This window comes from Mercenaria mercenaria, chromosome 15 (genome assembly GCF_021730395.1).
Source record: "Mercenaria mercenaria strain notata chromosome 15, MADL_Memer_1, whole genome shotgun sequence".
Classification (NCBI taxonomy): domain Eukaryota; kingdom Metazoa; phylum Mollusca; class Bivalvia; order Venerida; family Veneridae; genus Mercenaria; species Mercenaria mercenaria.
The window spans coordinates 7153619-7167874 of record NC_069375.1 but is presented as its reverse complement, the minus strand read 5'-3'; the positions used below and the strand labels follow the sequence as shown (position 1 = coordinate 7167874).

Below are 14256 nucleotides of genomic sequence, written 5' to 3'. Positions count from 1 at the left end.
GTTTAGGAGATAAAGAGCAGACACAAAATGGAAGGTTCAAACCTTTGACCCCAAGTTGTGACCTTGACCTTGAGCCGGCATGACTGACTCATGGGTTCTACACATCGTCTTGATGAGGTGATCATTTGACCCAAGTTTTATAAAATTCCTTCAAGGGGTTTAAGAGATATAGAGCGGACACAAAATGGAAGGCTCAAACCTTTGACCTTGAGTTGTGACCTTGAACTTGAGCCGGCATGGCTGACTCATGGGTTCTGCACATCGTCTTGATGAGGTGATCATTTGACCAAAGTTTTATAAAATTCCTTCAAGGGGTTTAGGAGATATAGAGCGGACACAAAATGGCAGGCTCAAACCTTTGACCTTGAGTTGTGACCTTGACCTTGACCTTGAACCGACAAGGCTGACTCATGGGTTCTGCACATCGTCTTGATGAGGTGATCATTTGACCCAAGTTTCATGAAAATCCTTCAAGGGGTTTAGGAGATATGGACCGGACACGATTTTGTTACAGACGGAAGGACGGAAAGACGGAAGGACGGACGGACGGAAGGACGGATGCAGACCATTCCTATAATCCCTCCGCCACGGCGGGGGATTAACAAGAAATCAATAACTGGACATTGCAAGTGAGAAATTTATTGAACTCAGCAGGTTTTGGTGAAGTTTGGTACTTCCCTACATCTGTGAAGGTTGAATTGTTTATACCTGTTCTTAAACAGAGGCTAAAAGACATGTATATATCGGAATGGCGAGATAGTATGAATGTATACCCATCTCTTTATTTGTACAAAGAAATCAAACAGACATTTGAAATTCCTGAATATTTACTTGTATTAAATAATTTAAATTACAGGCGGGCAATAGCAAAAATTCGCTTAGGATGGCACGATTTACTGATTGAGAAATCCAGATATGGCAACGAAGCAGTGCCAAGAGAACAAAGGAAATGTGTCCTCTGTGACCTCAATGACATTGAGGACGAATTTCATTTTATCATAAAATGCAAATTATACAGTGATCTAAGGAGGATTTATATTAATACTTACTACTATAGACATCCGAGTGTTATGAAATTCATTGAATTACTAAACTCAAAAAATAAAAGTGTCCTTATTAAATTAGCTGTGTTTATCATTAAAGCGTTTAAATTGAGACAGTTTCAGTTTCGAGAGAATGTACAGTAACTCTCACCTTTACCTGTATTATTATGTGGATTCTCGCTTTTGTGCTTTTTGTGCTTGTTGTGCTTTTGGTGTTAGTTTATTTGTGTATGTATTATGTTTTGTTTTGAATTCCATGAAAATGTATGATTTGTCTATGTATTACGCATGCCATGCACTATATAATTGTTTACGTATATGTCGATAAGCTGTTATATGCTTAAGACTAATAAATACATGTTCTGTTCTGTTCTGTTCTGTTGACATAAAGTTCTATGTAAACATAGAAATTGCAAAACAGTCTGCTTTTTGTAGAAATATAATTATCACCTCATCAGGATGTTTGTTATCCACCATAGGTCTGTATTTCATCGCATGTAAACCTGCTGGGAAGTCTTCTAGACGACACTGGTCAATCTGACTCAGTGAGGCGCTTGTTCCTCCCCACCAACCTATGATGCCAGTTACTGTATTATGACCATCTACACAATTTCCTTCTGGCTCTGTAGATAAGTACCAATAAAACTTTCTGTTATCTGACAAACCTGATAAATATTTTATGAATTTATAGTATTAGGTACTTACTGAAATATTTAAGCACCAATTTTGAAAACGATTAACTTTTATAAATTTTCTTCATGGTGAAATAATGATGTTTGCATATTGTTTTGTTTCTCTGAATCCTTTACATTTCACACATTAGACTGAAAATTACTTTTACACTAGAAACAAAGTCAGAGACCTCTGTGACTTCAACCTTTGAGCTGGTGGTCTAAGTCTTGCACTCAATAAATTGTCTAGTTACGGCAACTGTCTGTGCCCAATTATTTGACTATATATTCATGAACGAATATACAATAATTTTTATAGATTTGACAAAAAATTACCTAGTAAAATCTTTGACCTCTATGTGAGAACATGACCTATAAATAATGGAGTCTAAGTCTTGACCACATCTTCTAATTATGGTTAACGTTTGTGCCAAATTTTCTAATGTTCATTTAAACATGCAAAACTTATGCACTGGACAAAAGACTGACAAAATGTTCAAATGTGATCTTGACCCTTGAACTAAGGGTGTTGGTCTTGCACATGACACACTGTCTACTGTCTAATTACAACAAAATATTTCTGCAAAGTTATTCAAATATTCATCAATGCTTACTAAAATTATGGACTAGACCAAAAAAGAATGACCTTAAATGTTTTATCTCAGTGACCTTGACCTCTGAGTTAGGAACCTGGGTCCTGCATGAAACATATCCCCTTTTTATGATGATCGATTGTGCCAAGCCATTTTGAAAACCAAGTATGATATAGTTACAGGCCGGACATGATATGATACATGATGGATGCATACACAGATACGGATAACACTATATACCCCATCCCCATTTTAATGGGTCTTAGAAGCAATAAATGTTCATTTGTGCCAAGTTATTTTGAAATCTCACTAAGCATGACAAAAGTTACAGGCTGGCCATTAAATGCAGGGACAAATGCACAGAAGCACACATAGACATGTTACATCCCCCACAGGTATAAAAATTGCTTGTTGGGGAACAAAATTCAAGGACTACATGAAAAACTGTTTTAACATCCCAGTAAGAGTAACAAATGTTTACAAACTTCCCTAAATTTGTTTATACGTACCGGACCGTTGCTGACATTTTGCCTCTTTGACACACCAGTTACATGGTTGTATGTATGTACGTTGTTCCAGCGAGTTGTCATCTAGTGTGGCTCCCTGACCTTGACTCAAACATTCTAAACATGTGGACAATCGGCCACAGATACCTGGGCAGGCTACCACAGGATGCTGGGTGTCGCTGTTTCTACACAACTAAAATGAACAATTAACACTTTTTTTTCAATGGTTTTCATAAACACACTTCGAAGGTATAACAGGATGCACACAAACTGCATCAAAAACAACTGACTTTTACAGGAGTTATAAACGTCTCCAGCCCTAGGACATTTTTCATAAAACAGAATTACAGGCAAAACAAAGTCCTCTTCAAAGTAACAACAAACTCAACATATCCATCAGTCATAATAATACATATTATATAATTCATGAAGTAGTATGTAGTTTAAACATACATGAAAATCTATCACTGGTGAATGCTTTAAAATTGTAGTATCTGCATCAATAAGTTTGTTTGTTTTGGGTTTAACGCCGTTTTTCAACAGTATTTCAGTTATGTAACAGCAGGCAGTTAACCTAACCAGTGTTCCTGGATTCTGTATTGGTACAAACCTGTTCTCCGCAAGTAACTGCCAACTTTCCCACATGAATTATCAGAGGTTTCAGACACAAAGTCTTTTATCAAATTGTCACGGAGAGCACACACCCCACCCGAGGATTGACCCCGCAATCCGTAGACCAACGCTCTCCCTACTGAGCTAAGCGGGCCTGTATCGATAAGAGAAAAAGACTAGATGCCCACAGGTAACATGTTGAGCCCATCCGTTGACCCCTAACTGTGACCTTGACCTTTGAGACAGAGTCCATCTCAACGAGTTGAACATTCATGCCAAATATAAACAGATTCCCCAATGTATGTCAAAGTTACGGGCCGTACAAGATTTGACATGACCTTTGACCGCCAACTGTGACCTTGATCTTTGAGATAGGAACCTGAGGTTTGTGCATGACACTCCGTCTCAATGAGGTTAACATTCATGCCAAATATGAACAAAATTCCTCAATCCATGTCAACGTTATCTGACATGACCTTTGACCTCCAACTGTGACCTTGAACTTTGAGATAGGAACCTGAAGTTTGCGCACAACACTCCGTCTTATTGAGGTTACATTCATGCCAAATATAAACAAGTTTACTATGTGCATGTCAAAGTTATGGTCCGGACAAACAATTCTGGACAGACGCACGAACATACATCGAGCAGCCATTTGGACAACAATGGCTTCGCTTCCGCAAGTGGGCTTCACAATAACGAAATGTAATCAAATATTTTATTCTACTGAAGAGAAGTGATCAATAAACAAATGAAATATGCAAGACAGCATTTATACAGCTGCAAATAAACTTATGAACCAGTTAGTCTAAACGGCTAAGGAAACAAACCTGTTTGCGAGTTCGGTGTAGACATCCCATAGTATTGGTGGTGGAGACATTATTACAGTGTGAGCAGTCAGGATTATACATGCATTTCTCTGGCCTTGTGTAGTTTGTACAGTAATCTAAATCCAAAGCCAACTCAGCCTGAAAATGAAAATGTGCTTAATTAAGAACTAGAGCACATCACAGTCTTTAGTCATATATTTTTCATTCTCGCATACCAGAGGTCTAACCGTGGTTCCCCGGATGAACCTCTGGCACATTTCGCCGATATTTGTGGTTTGGTTACATTACAGGTAAAACGTTTCAGCCAATCAGCGTCGTTTCGTGACAAAATATAGCGAACCAATCATAATCGTCCGTGAAAAGCGTGACCGCGTCCTTTCATATCGATGCCGACATACGAGGAATATTATTATTTCTTCAGGTAAATTTCTTAACATCGAATAACAGAAATAAATCTTTATTAATCGCAATCATGGAATATCGCCTTTATCCATCGTTAGCAACTACCTTGCTTACATATTGTTTGAAATTTCAATTCGGCGTGCCAAATAGTGGCGAACATTGATTGGCTGAAACTTCTCCCGGTAGTAATTACGAGTGCGCATGCTCACCAAATAAACGATAGAAATAAATCAGAGGTTCGTCTCGGAATTTTGACGAACATCTGATGGATGAGAATGTATATTTTTATACCAAGTGGCAATAAACATGACCAATACTAGATGGACCCATGTTCACAAAACGTTTTTCGGTCTCAGCTGAATTTGAAATTTCAATATCAATTTTACTAAGGCTTCAAGGTTAAATTCCAATTGAGACTGACCATCAATACTGAATAGTCACTTGAAATTAGTTATGAACTTAAAATTAAGTTTTAAACATGCTATTTAGATATAAATGACAAATAAAATTTCATTATCAAACACAACTGAACACAGGGCCTGATCTAAACAGCTGTTGTTTCTTTCCATACAATTACAGACTGCTACAGGTTATTGTATTCCTGATAGTGAGTTGCTAGCTGAAGTAATTCAAATATGGCTACAAGGAAATATGAAACAGTAGTGCTAGTATCTCAAAGTTTTGAGCAACATCTAGTTCTGAGATATGTGAGCCACTTACTGAAGGTGGGGCAACAATTGGTGGGAACTTGAAGGCAATGAGGTCACCACGAACATATCCAGAGTATCCTCCGGCAACAAGAAGTATGTTTCCGTAAGCTTCCGCGGCAACATGACTCACACGACCTTGTCTCTGCATGGTCTTCCCAGCTTCTGCATACTCTACAAAATCATGACATTATTACATTTTCAATCATGACATTATTACATTTTCAATCATGACATTATTACATTTTCTCTTGTTTAAAAGTATTAATTCAGGCATATTCAAACTTACTTTTTCAACACCTCTTAAGATTTCAAACCTGCTATTATTTGCTAAACTACTGTATAAGTCAAAATACCGTATAACCCCGTATTAACGCCCCCCCTCTAATTAACGCCCCCCCCCCCACGTTTTTTTGGGAAAATAAAAAAATCTTACCTTCAAAAATTGGTCCTAGATCCAACACAATAATATCCAGATAATAACAATTCCATAACAATACAAATGAATTTCAAAAAAAAACCCCACATTTTATTAACACAAACTTTTAAACACGTCAACAGGCATGGCACAAATAAATCTACTGTGTGTAAGTACTGAATATGCTACGTGCAGGTAAATCCACATGAACATCTGGGTTCATTTACGCTACAGTATTGATCGAATTTAACTCGGATCACGTCACTCAGCGCGCGACTTTACACAGATTCCCAGTACGATGACGTATCGGGTTAATATGTCAGTGCATGAATTGGGATGAATAGGGGGGCGTTTATACGAGTTACTGACATTGTTTGGATCAAATATTTTGTAAAATGCATCGCCCCCGGGGGCGTTTAAACGGGGTTATACGGTATCATACTGTGAAGACATTATTCATGGGGGACTAACTTCCATCGATTTTGTCCATTCACAAAAGAAAATCATATCAAACAAATTGTTGAAGTTCCAAGTTTGAAATCCATTAAATTATTTCTCAAACAAGCGAATTTAGTGCATTGGTATCCCTCTCAGAACAGATTAAAGGTTTCATTTTCTGCATATAATACACACTTTCATGCTACTGGATTATAGTCTTTTTGAAAGCTACTCATTCCTTACTAAATTACTGATCCAAAACCATTTTTCTATATTTAGTAACAATGACCTTGACCTTTAATTGAGTGACCCCAAAATCAGTAGGGGTCATGTACTCTGCATGTCCAGTCATCCTATTAAGTTTCAACATTCTGGGTCATGCAGTTCTCAAGTTAATGATTGAAAAGAGTTTTCTAAGTTCAGCCCCCTGTGACCTTGAACTTCGATGGAGTGACCCTAAAAATGATACAAATTGTACTCTGTAAGCCCTATCACCCTATGAAATTTGAAAGTTCTCGGTCAAATAGTTCTCAAGTTATTGACTGGAATTGGATTTCCATGTTCTGTCCACTGTGATCTTGACCTTAAATAGAGTGACCCCAAAATCAATAGGGATCATCTATTCTCAGTGTAAATCCAATCATCCTATGAAGTTTACATATTCTTGGCCAAGTGGTTCTCGAGTTACTGACCAGAAATGGTTTTCCAGGTTATGGCCCCAGTGACCTTGACCTTTAATAGAGTGACCCCAAAATCAATAGGGGTCATCTACTCTACATGTCCAATCAGGGATCATCCTACAAGGCGATTTGAGCGATATCGTTGCTTTAAAGTCGGCCACTTCGCCTAATTATCGCCTCCGGGCAAAATCCGAATCGCAGAGTTTTTCAGCGAGTTATTACCTGTTTACTTAAAGTTATAAAACTTGATGCATATCTAGATTAAATTATCGATAAAGCCAGTCAACCCCGCCTACTCGCCTGTCAAACTTCAGCCAATCGTAGTGTTAATATCCCACAGTGTCAATCAATAATATTGTAAGCTGCCGCCATTTTGAATATTTTCTATCGGCGTGTAAAAAGCCGATAAACTTACTGAGAGCATGACCTTATGCAACAATAGTATATTATTCTTTCATTTTCTTGAAGATTACTTCAAAAATTATTTCAATTACCATGATTACGGTCAATTTCTGTAAATGAATTGCTCGGGTACTGTGGATAAAAAATGATTTCGCGGACGTCAGAACTGCCGTACAAAATATTGTAAAAAGATCGCCATTATCTACTAGTTTGGTATTATTTTCGAAAAAATAAATTAATTAATTAATTAAATGTATAAATCTGAACAAGTTGATGCAAAAATCAGGCACTATAAAAGCACGAGAATCGAAACGTGAATGAAAATTTTCACGGCGTTTTGATTGTGCACCTGTTAAATTTACGAGTTTCGGACATGTAAATTTCGGATAAAAATTTAAAGGTGGCTTTTTCATAGCAAAGTGTATACTTTATTTAGAAATTCATGAAAATGATAATGCAAGAATCAATTTCCTTAAATAATTACTGTTTATAAGTTAAGCTAGACCCACAGAAAGTGGATATATATAGGCAGGAAACTGAATGCTATGCAGATTCTTCTCCTTAAATTCCTCAACTTCTCCCTAAATTCTGTGGAGGGAGAAGTCACTTCTCCCTAAAATTTTGACCTAGGATGATCCCTGCCAATCATCCTATGAAATTTAAACATTCTGGGTCAAGTGGTTCTCAAGTTATTGATTGGAAATGGGTTTGCATATTCAGGTCCCTGTGACCTTGACCTTTAACAGAGTGACTCTAAAATCAATAGGAGACATCTACTCTGCATGACCAATCATCCTATACAGTTTCAACATTTCAGGTAATGTGGTTCTCAAGTTATTGATCGGAAATGGGTTTCCATGTTCAGGCCCCTGTGACCTTGACCTTTAATAGAGTGAGCCCAAAATAAATTGGAGTCATCTTCTCTGCATAACCAATCATCCTATGAAGTTTCAGCATTCTGTGTCAAGTGGTTCTCAAGTTATTGTTCAGAAATGGTTGTCCATGTTCAGGCCCCTGTGACCTTGACCTTTGGATGGAGGGACCCCAAAAACATGAAGGGTCGTCTACTCCATAAGCCCTACCATCCTATGAAGTCTGAAGGTTCTAGGTCAAATGGGTCTCAAGTTATTGAACGGAAATGAGTGTGACATATGGACAGACAGACAGGTCAACTGGGGGAGACATAATGATCCTGGTCTTGACCTAAACAACCAGAATACATCAAAAACCATGGCCTCCATGCAAGCTTCCTAAAATCAAAGTTTGATTGCAATACACTATGTTATATAAATAAATTAGTCTTATATTCTTCAAGCAATCTGTCTGAAACTTGCAGTGCAACATATCCCTATAGCAGTTAACATTCTACCAAGTGTTACTGAAATCCATTGCACACCATGTCTGAGCTATGATTCAAGATGTACAAAAAATAGACTATTTATGTATTATATACGTGTACCAAGGGCCATAAAGCTCGTCTTCCCCAAGCAATCCAAATGAAACTTGCTGGGCCACATTTCTTCATACCAGTTAACATTCCCGTCATGTTTTATTGAAACCCTAAAACCAATTCTGAGACATAAACCTTTGAGGCAGACAACAAGAGGACCATGATGGTCCTGAATCGCTCACCTGTCCCCACATCGTCGTTTTTTTCTATTATTTGACACAGTGACAAGTGACAGTCACAAGTTTTTGAGCTCATGTGACCCAGTTTTGAACCTGACCTAGATATCATCAAAATAAAAATTCTGACCAATTTTCATGAAGATCCATTGAAAAATATGGCCTCTAGAGAGGTCACAAGGTTTTTAATTATTTGACCTACTGACCTAGTTATTGACGACATGTGACCCAGTTTCGAACCTGACCTAGATATCATCCAGGTGAACATTCTGACTAATTTTCATGAAGATCCATTCATAAGTATGGCCTCTAGAGAGGTCACAAGGTTTTTATATTTTTAGACCTACTGACCTAGTTTTTGAAGGCATATGACCAAGTTTGAAACTTGACCTAGATATCATCAAAATGAACATTCAGACCAACTTTCTTCCAGATCCCATGAAAAATATGGCCGCTAGAGAGGTATCAAGGTCTTTGTATTATTTGACCTACTGACCTAGTTATTGACGGCATGTGACCCAGTTTTGAAACTGACCTAGATATCATCAAGGTGAACATTCTGACTAATTTTCATGAAGATCCATTCAATAGTATGGCTTCTAGAGAGGTCACAAGGTTTTTCCATTTTCAGACCTACTGACCTAGTTTTTGATCGCAGTTGACCCAGTTTCAAACGTGATCTAGATATCATCAAGATGAACATTCAGACAAATTTTCATACAGATCCCATGAAAAATATGGCCTCTAGAGAGGTCACAAGGTTTTTTTATTATTTGACCTACTGACCTAGTTTTTGATGGCATATGACCCAGTTTCGAACTTGACCTAGATATTATCAAGGTTAACATTCTGACCAACTTTCATGAAGATCCACTGAAAAATATGGCCTCTAGAGAGGTCACAAGGTTTTTCTATTTTTAGACCTACTGACCTAGTTTTTGACCGCAGTTGACCAAGTTTCGAACTTGACCTAGATATCATCAAGATGAACATTCTGACAAACTTTCATAAAGATCCCATGAAAAATGTGACCTCTAGAGTGGTCACAAGCAAAAGTTTACGCACGGACGGACGGACGCACGGACGGACGATGGACGACGGACGCTGCGTGATCACAAAAGCTCACCTTGTCACAAAGTGACATGTTAGCTAAAAAATCAAATGAAAACTCTTCATACTGTACTATAATTGCAAAGAGCCACAAATCTTGTCTTCCTTAAACCAATCTGAATGATATTTGCAGAACAGCATTGCCTTGTATTAGTTAACATTTCTACCAAGCTTTTTTTCAAAAATCCTTCAAAACATGTCTGACATATGATTCTGGATGGACATAAAATGGAATAAAACACTTAGTCAACCGGTATATATACATGATATATACATGTACAAAGGGCCACAGATCGTGCAATCTGACCAAAACTTGCAGGGTGGCATTTCCCTACAGCAATTAATATATTTAAATACTCCAAACCATGTTATAGATATGACTACAGGTCAGACAGGCGCATGGACAGATGGACAATGCCACATCTTCGGCGTGAGATAAATGTGTGTGTCTAACACAATACTTACATGTGTCTTAAGTTCCCAAAATTTAAAAAGCTGAAACACTTTTTTTTAATTTTATTCTTAAAGAGCGAAGTTTTTCATTGCAAATCCTCAGGGGTAATAAATGATATGTTGTCAAAACCTTCATTCCTAAAACAGCATCTGGTTCATGAAATATTTAAACAGAAAATGTATCATAATACAGAAAATGATATAGTATACCATTTTCCTTTACTCCCATGAGTCCTAAAGGATGACAGAATTTGATGTGTGTAACATTAATGTGACCAAACGTGGATAGCTTTTCCTGTACAGGAATGTTCTATCAATTCCATTCAAGATGTATTCATACATAACTACTGTGATATAAGTATTATTTGTGGCATTGTGTGAGACAAATTTTCTGGTGTCTATCAGCAAGATTAAATATGATTTTCATTAAGTCTATATTAACAATTTCATAGCCTCATAAATTTAAATGCCCATGAAATGAAATGACTTCACAGTATAATGTTGAAAGGATCTAAATACAGATTTGACAAGAATTATAAATGATAAGAGTTCAAAACAATAAGTATAGGTAAGAAGTTTTCAAATCTACAGTTTGGGCAGAAAAGGTACATAACAGAGGAATTTTAGCTTTAAAACTGGGGAAAAACATACTATTTGGCCAAGAAAATCATTGGAATCCTACTAAGATAAGTCAAAAGCAATCATTTACAAATGTATATTTTTCAGATGTTTTGACAATAATTTCCTACTTGGATAGCTTGTTGCACATCAGTTCCATGCCTGGCATAGTGTCTCAACATTTATTGATGGAACTAGATATATTAATGTAATAAGCAGACAGCGAGCTTCCTAAAGGCGGTACCATCTGCCAAGTGGCAAAAATAAAACTGCATACACGCTGCTCATGTCTATTAAAGATATATATATGGCATGTGTAGCCTACTTTCAAACACTGGCAATTAAAAGAAGAGCCTGAGGGTCATGATGGCCCTAGACTGATCACCTGTGTTTCACAACTCTGCATGTTTCATATTTGGGCTATGGTTTTTAACAAATCAATAAAATTTTACTACTCTAACAGATCACATGATAAGTAGAAGTTGTTTAAGGGTACTTCTATTTTAAGCTGTAATGAAGCAAAAAAAAAAAAAGGCCAGGAGCTTCCATTTGTATAAAATGAAGAGAGGATTTTATAATGATGCTACAGACTTAAGTTTGATGATGATCTGTCAAGCGGTTCATGAGAAGTTATTTCAAGTTATTTCTGTTTATAGCGCTAGTGGCTCATAAATACGGCCCCTATTTGAAAACTTCGGGAGAGGAAATTATGATGATTCAGCAGACCATGTTCACATTTATGTTTATGAAAAGTTGTTTTACCATTTTTTCTCTACTTTTAGCTCTAACAACCCCTAAAAGGAATCAAGCGAAACCAAATAATAGACTTGATAGAGAACCTTGCCAGGATGGTATACACCAAGTTACCAGTTACTTAAAGGAAACCCTTTCAGTCTGTAGGTCTCTGTGACCTTCATCTTTGACTTACTGACCCTAAAACAATTAGGGTCATCTGGTGACCTCTGGCAATCATCTTGAAGTTTTGAAGACTGTACAACTAATGTGTCTTTAGTTACTGCAAGTAAACTACTTTTAGCATCAAGGTCACTGTGTCCTTGACTTCTGGCCTACTGACCCAATAAACAGCAGGACTCATCTACTTTATCACTGGTTGTCATCACATGCAGTTTAAGAAACTTACAGCAGATCTGTTAATTGTTTCAAGCACTATATACAGAATTTCTTTTTTGTTTATTATAAAAATGTATACTTACTTCCGAGCAGATGTGTAATGCCAACCCAGGTATGACATCCTAGATGGTACAGGTACATTTCAAAGTCGTAACATAATTCCAGATCATGGTGAATGTGTGTATTCCCACCATAGATAACCATATAATTTCCCATTATAACTGCCGAATGGAAAGATCGCTGACTCGGCACTTTTGACATTTCAGCATCTGAGAAACGAATCTGAGACCATATACGGTTTTCAACATGAAAGACGTGTAGATTGTTAGTATGGGTACCAAATCGTGACTGGTCCCGTGAGTGGGAGTATCCTCCATAAATTAACAAAGATTTTGATTCTTTATGATAGACAGTGGAATGTCCTACAAGTCTCCTTAGTGAAGATTTTCCACCAAGTGGAATAACCTCCTCCCATTGGTCAGGATTGTGTCCATCTATTTTATAAATATTGGCCCAAAACTGACCATCATTGGTTTTACCACCAAATAAATAAAGATTATTTTCAACAAGAGTTAAGGTATGTCCTGACAACTGTAGAGGTCTAACACTGCTGTTTTCTGCACACATAGTCCACAATTCTTTTGAAGCATTGAAATACCAGAGTTCATTACTATATGTTCCATTTCCTAAAATTCCGCCAAACATGTAAAATCCATTACCAAACTGAACCACTGCATGCTCATATCTACTCTCCGGCCATGGATCTGATTCTGTTATACTTTCCCATCTGTTTGTTTCCAGGCAAAACCTTTTGAGATCATTCATAATTTCATTCAATGAAAATCCTCCAAATATATACAGACAGTTCGTGAGCGATAAATAAGCTCCTGCATGTGCAGATCTGGCCTCGAGTCCCGCACCGTTTGGCGCAATCTCGTACCAGTACTCACTACCTTCGGAGTCATTTAGAGAAATATTGCACATATACCCCGAATACCCTTTATCACATTGACAGTAAGACACTAAAGTCTCGTTGTCCGTCACACAATGTCCTTTACCACTGCAGCTGTTAGGACAATCTGTAAACTGGCACCAAGCACCTGACCGGCCAGGAAAACAATGACACCGGTGGTCTATACAGTTACCCTGACCGGAACAATTCATTGGACAATCCTGTATGGAATACCGAGCCTTGAATCCCTTCCGTTCATAATTTCTGTCGCTGAATAAATAGACTAGCATCTGTAACACAGAAAGCATAGCATTACATAAACAAAACAGAGATGTATTTTCTAACTAAATTTACATCATTAATAATTTATTTCATTATTTCATCTAAAGAATACTAAATGCCAACATTACCTTAAATTCACTTATAACATAACAAGAGGACCATGATGGTCCTGAATCGCTCACCTCTTCTCAAATGACCCAGTTTTGAGTATGACGTCGTTTTTTCTATTATTTGACATAGTGACCTAGTTTTTGAGCTCATGTGACCCAGTTTCGAACTTGACCTAGATATTATCAAGATAAAAATTCTGACCAATTTTCATGAAGATCCATTGAAAAATATGGTCTCTATAGAGGTCACAAGGTTTTTCTATTATCTGACCTATTGACCTAGTTTTCGAAGGTACGTGACCGTGTTTTGAACTTTATCTAGATATCATCAAGGTGAACATTCTCACTAATTTTCCTGAAGATCTCATGAAAAATATGGCCTATAGAGAGGTCACAAGGTTTTTCTATTTTTATAACTACTGGCCTAGTTTTTAACCGCACATGACCAAGTTTCGAAACTGACCTAGATTTTATCAAGGTGAACATTCAGATCAATTTTCATGAAGATCCATTGAAAAATATGGCCTCTAGAGAGGTCACAAGGTTTTTTTATTATTTGACCTACTGACCTAGTTTTTTATGGCACGTGACCCAGTTTCAAATTTGACCTAGATATCATCAAGGTGAACATTCTGACCAATTTTTATGGAGATCCATTCATAAGTATGGCCT

General features: G+C 37.2%; 1 protein-coding gene across 1 annotated transcript in view; it reads right to left on the bottom strand.

Moving 5' to 3' along the window:
* Positions 1 to 14256, bottom strand: part of LOC123558913 (multiple epidermal growth factor-like domains protein 8) — a 95876-nt gene that overhangs the window by 62927 nt on the left and 18693 nt on the right. The window contains exons 3-7 of the mRNA XM_053525719.1: positions 12324 to 13482; positions 5378 to 5538; positions 4256 to 4393; positions 2817 to 3006; positions 1494 to 1666 (exon numbers count right to left, since the gene is read on the bottom strand). Coding sequence (XP_053381694.1) covers positions 1494 to 1666; positions 2817 to 3006; positions 4256 to 4393; positions 5378 to 5538; positions 12324 to 13482 — 1821 coding nt within the window. The remainder of the gene's footprint in view (positions 1 to 1493; positions 1667 to 2816; positions 3007 to 4255; positions 4394 to 5377; positions 5539 to 12323; positions 13483 to 14256) is intronic.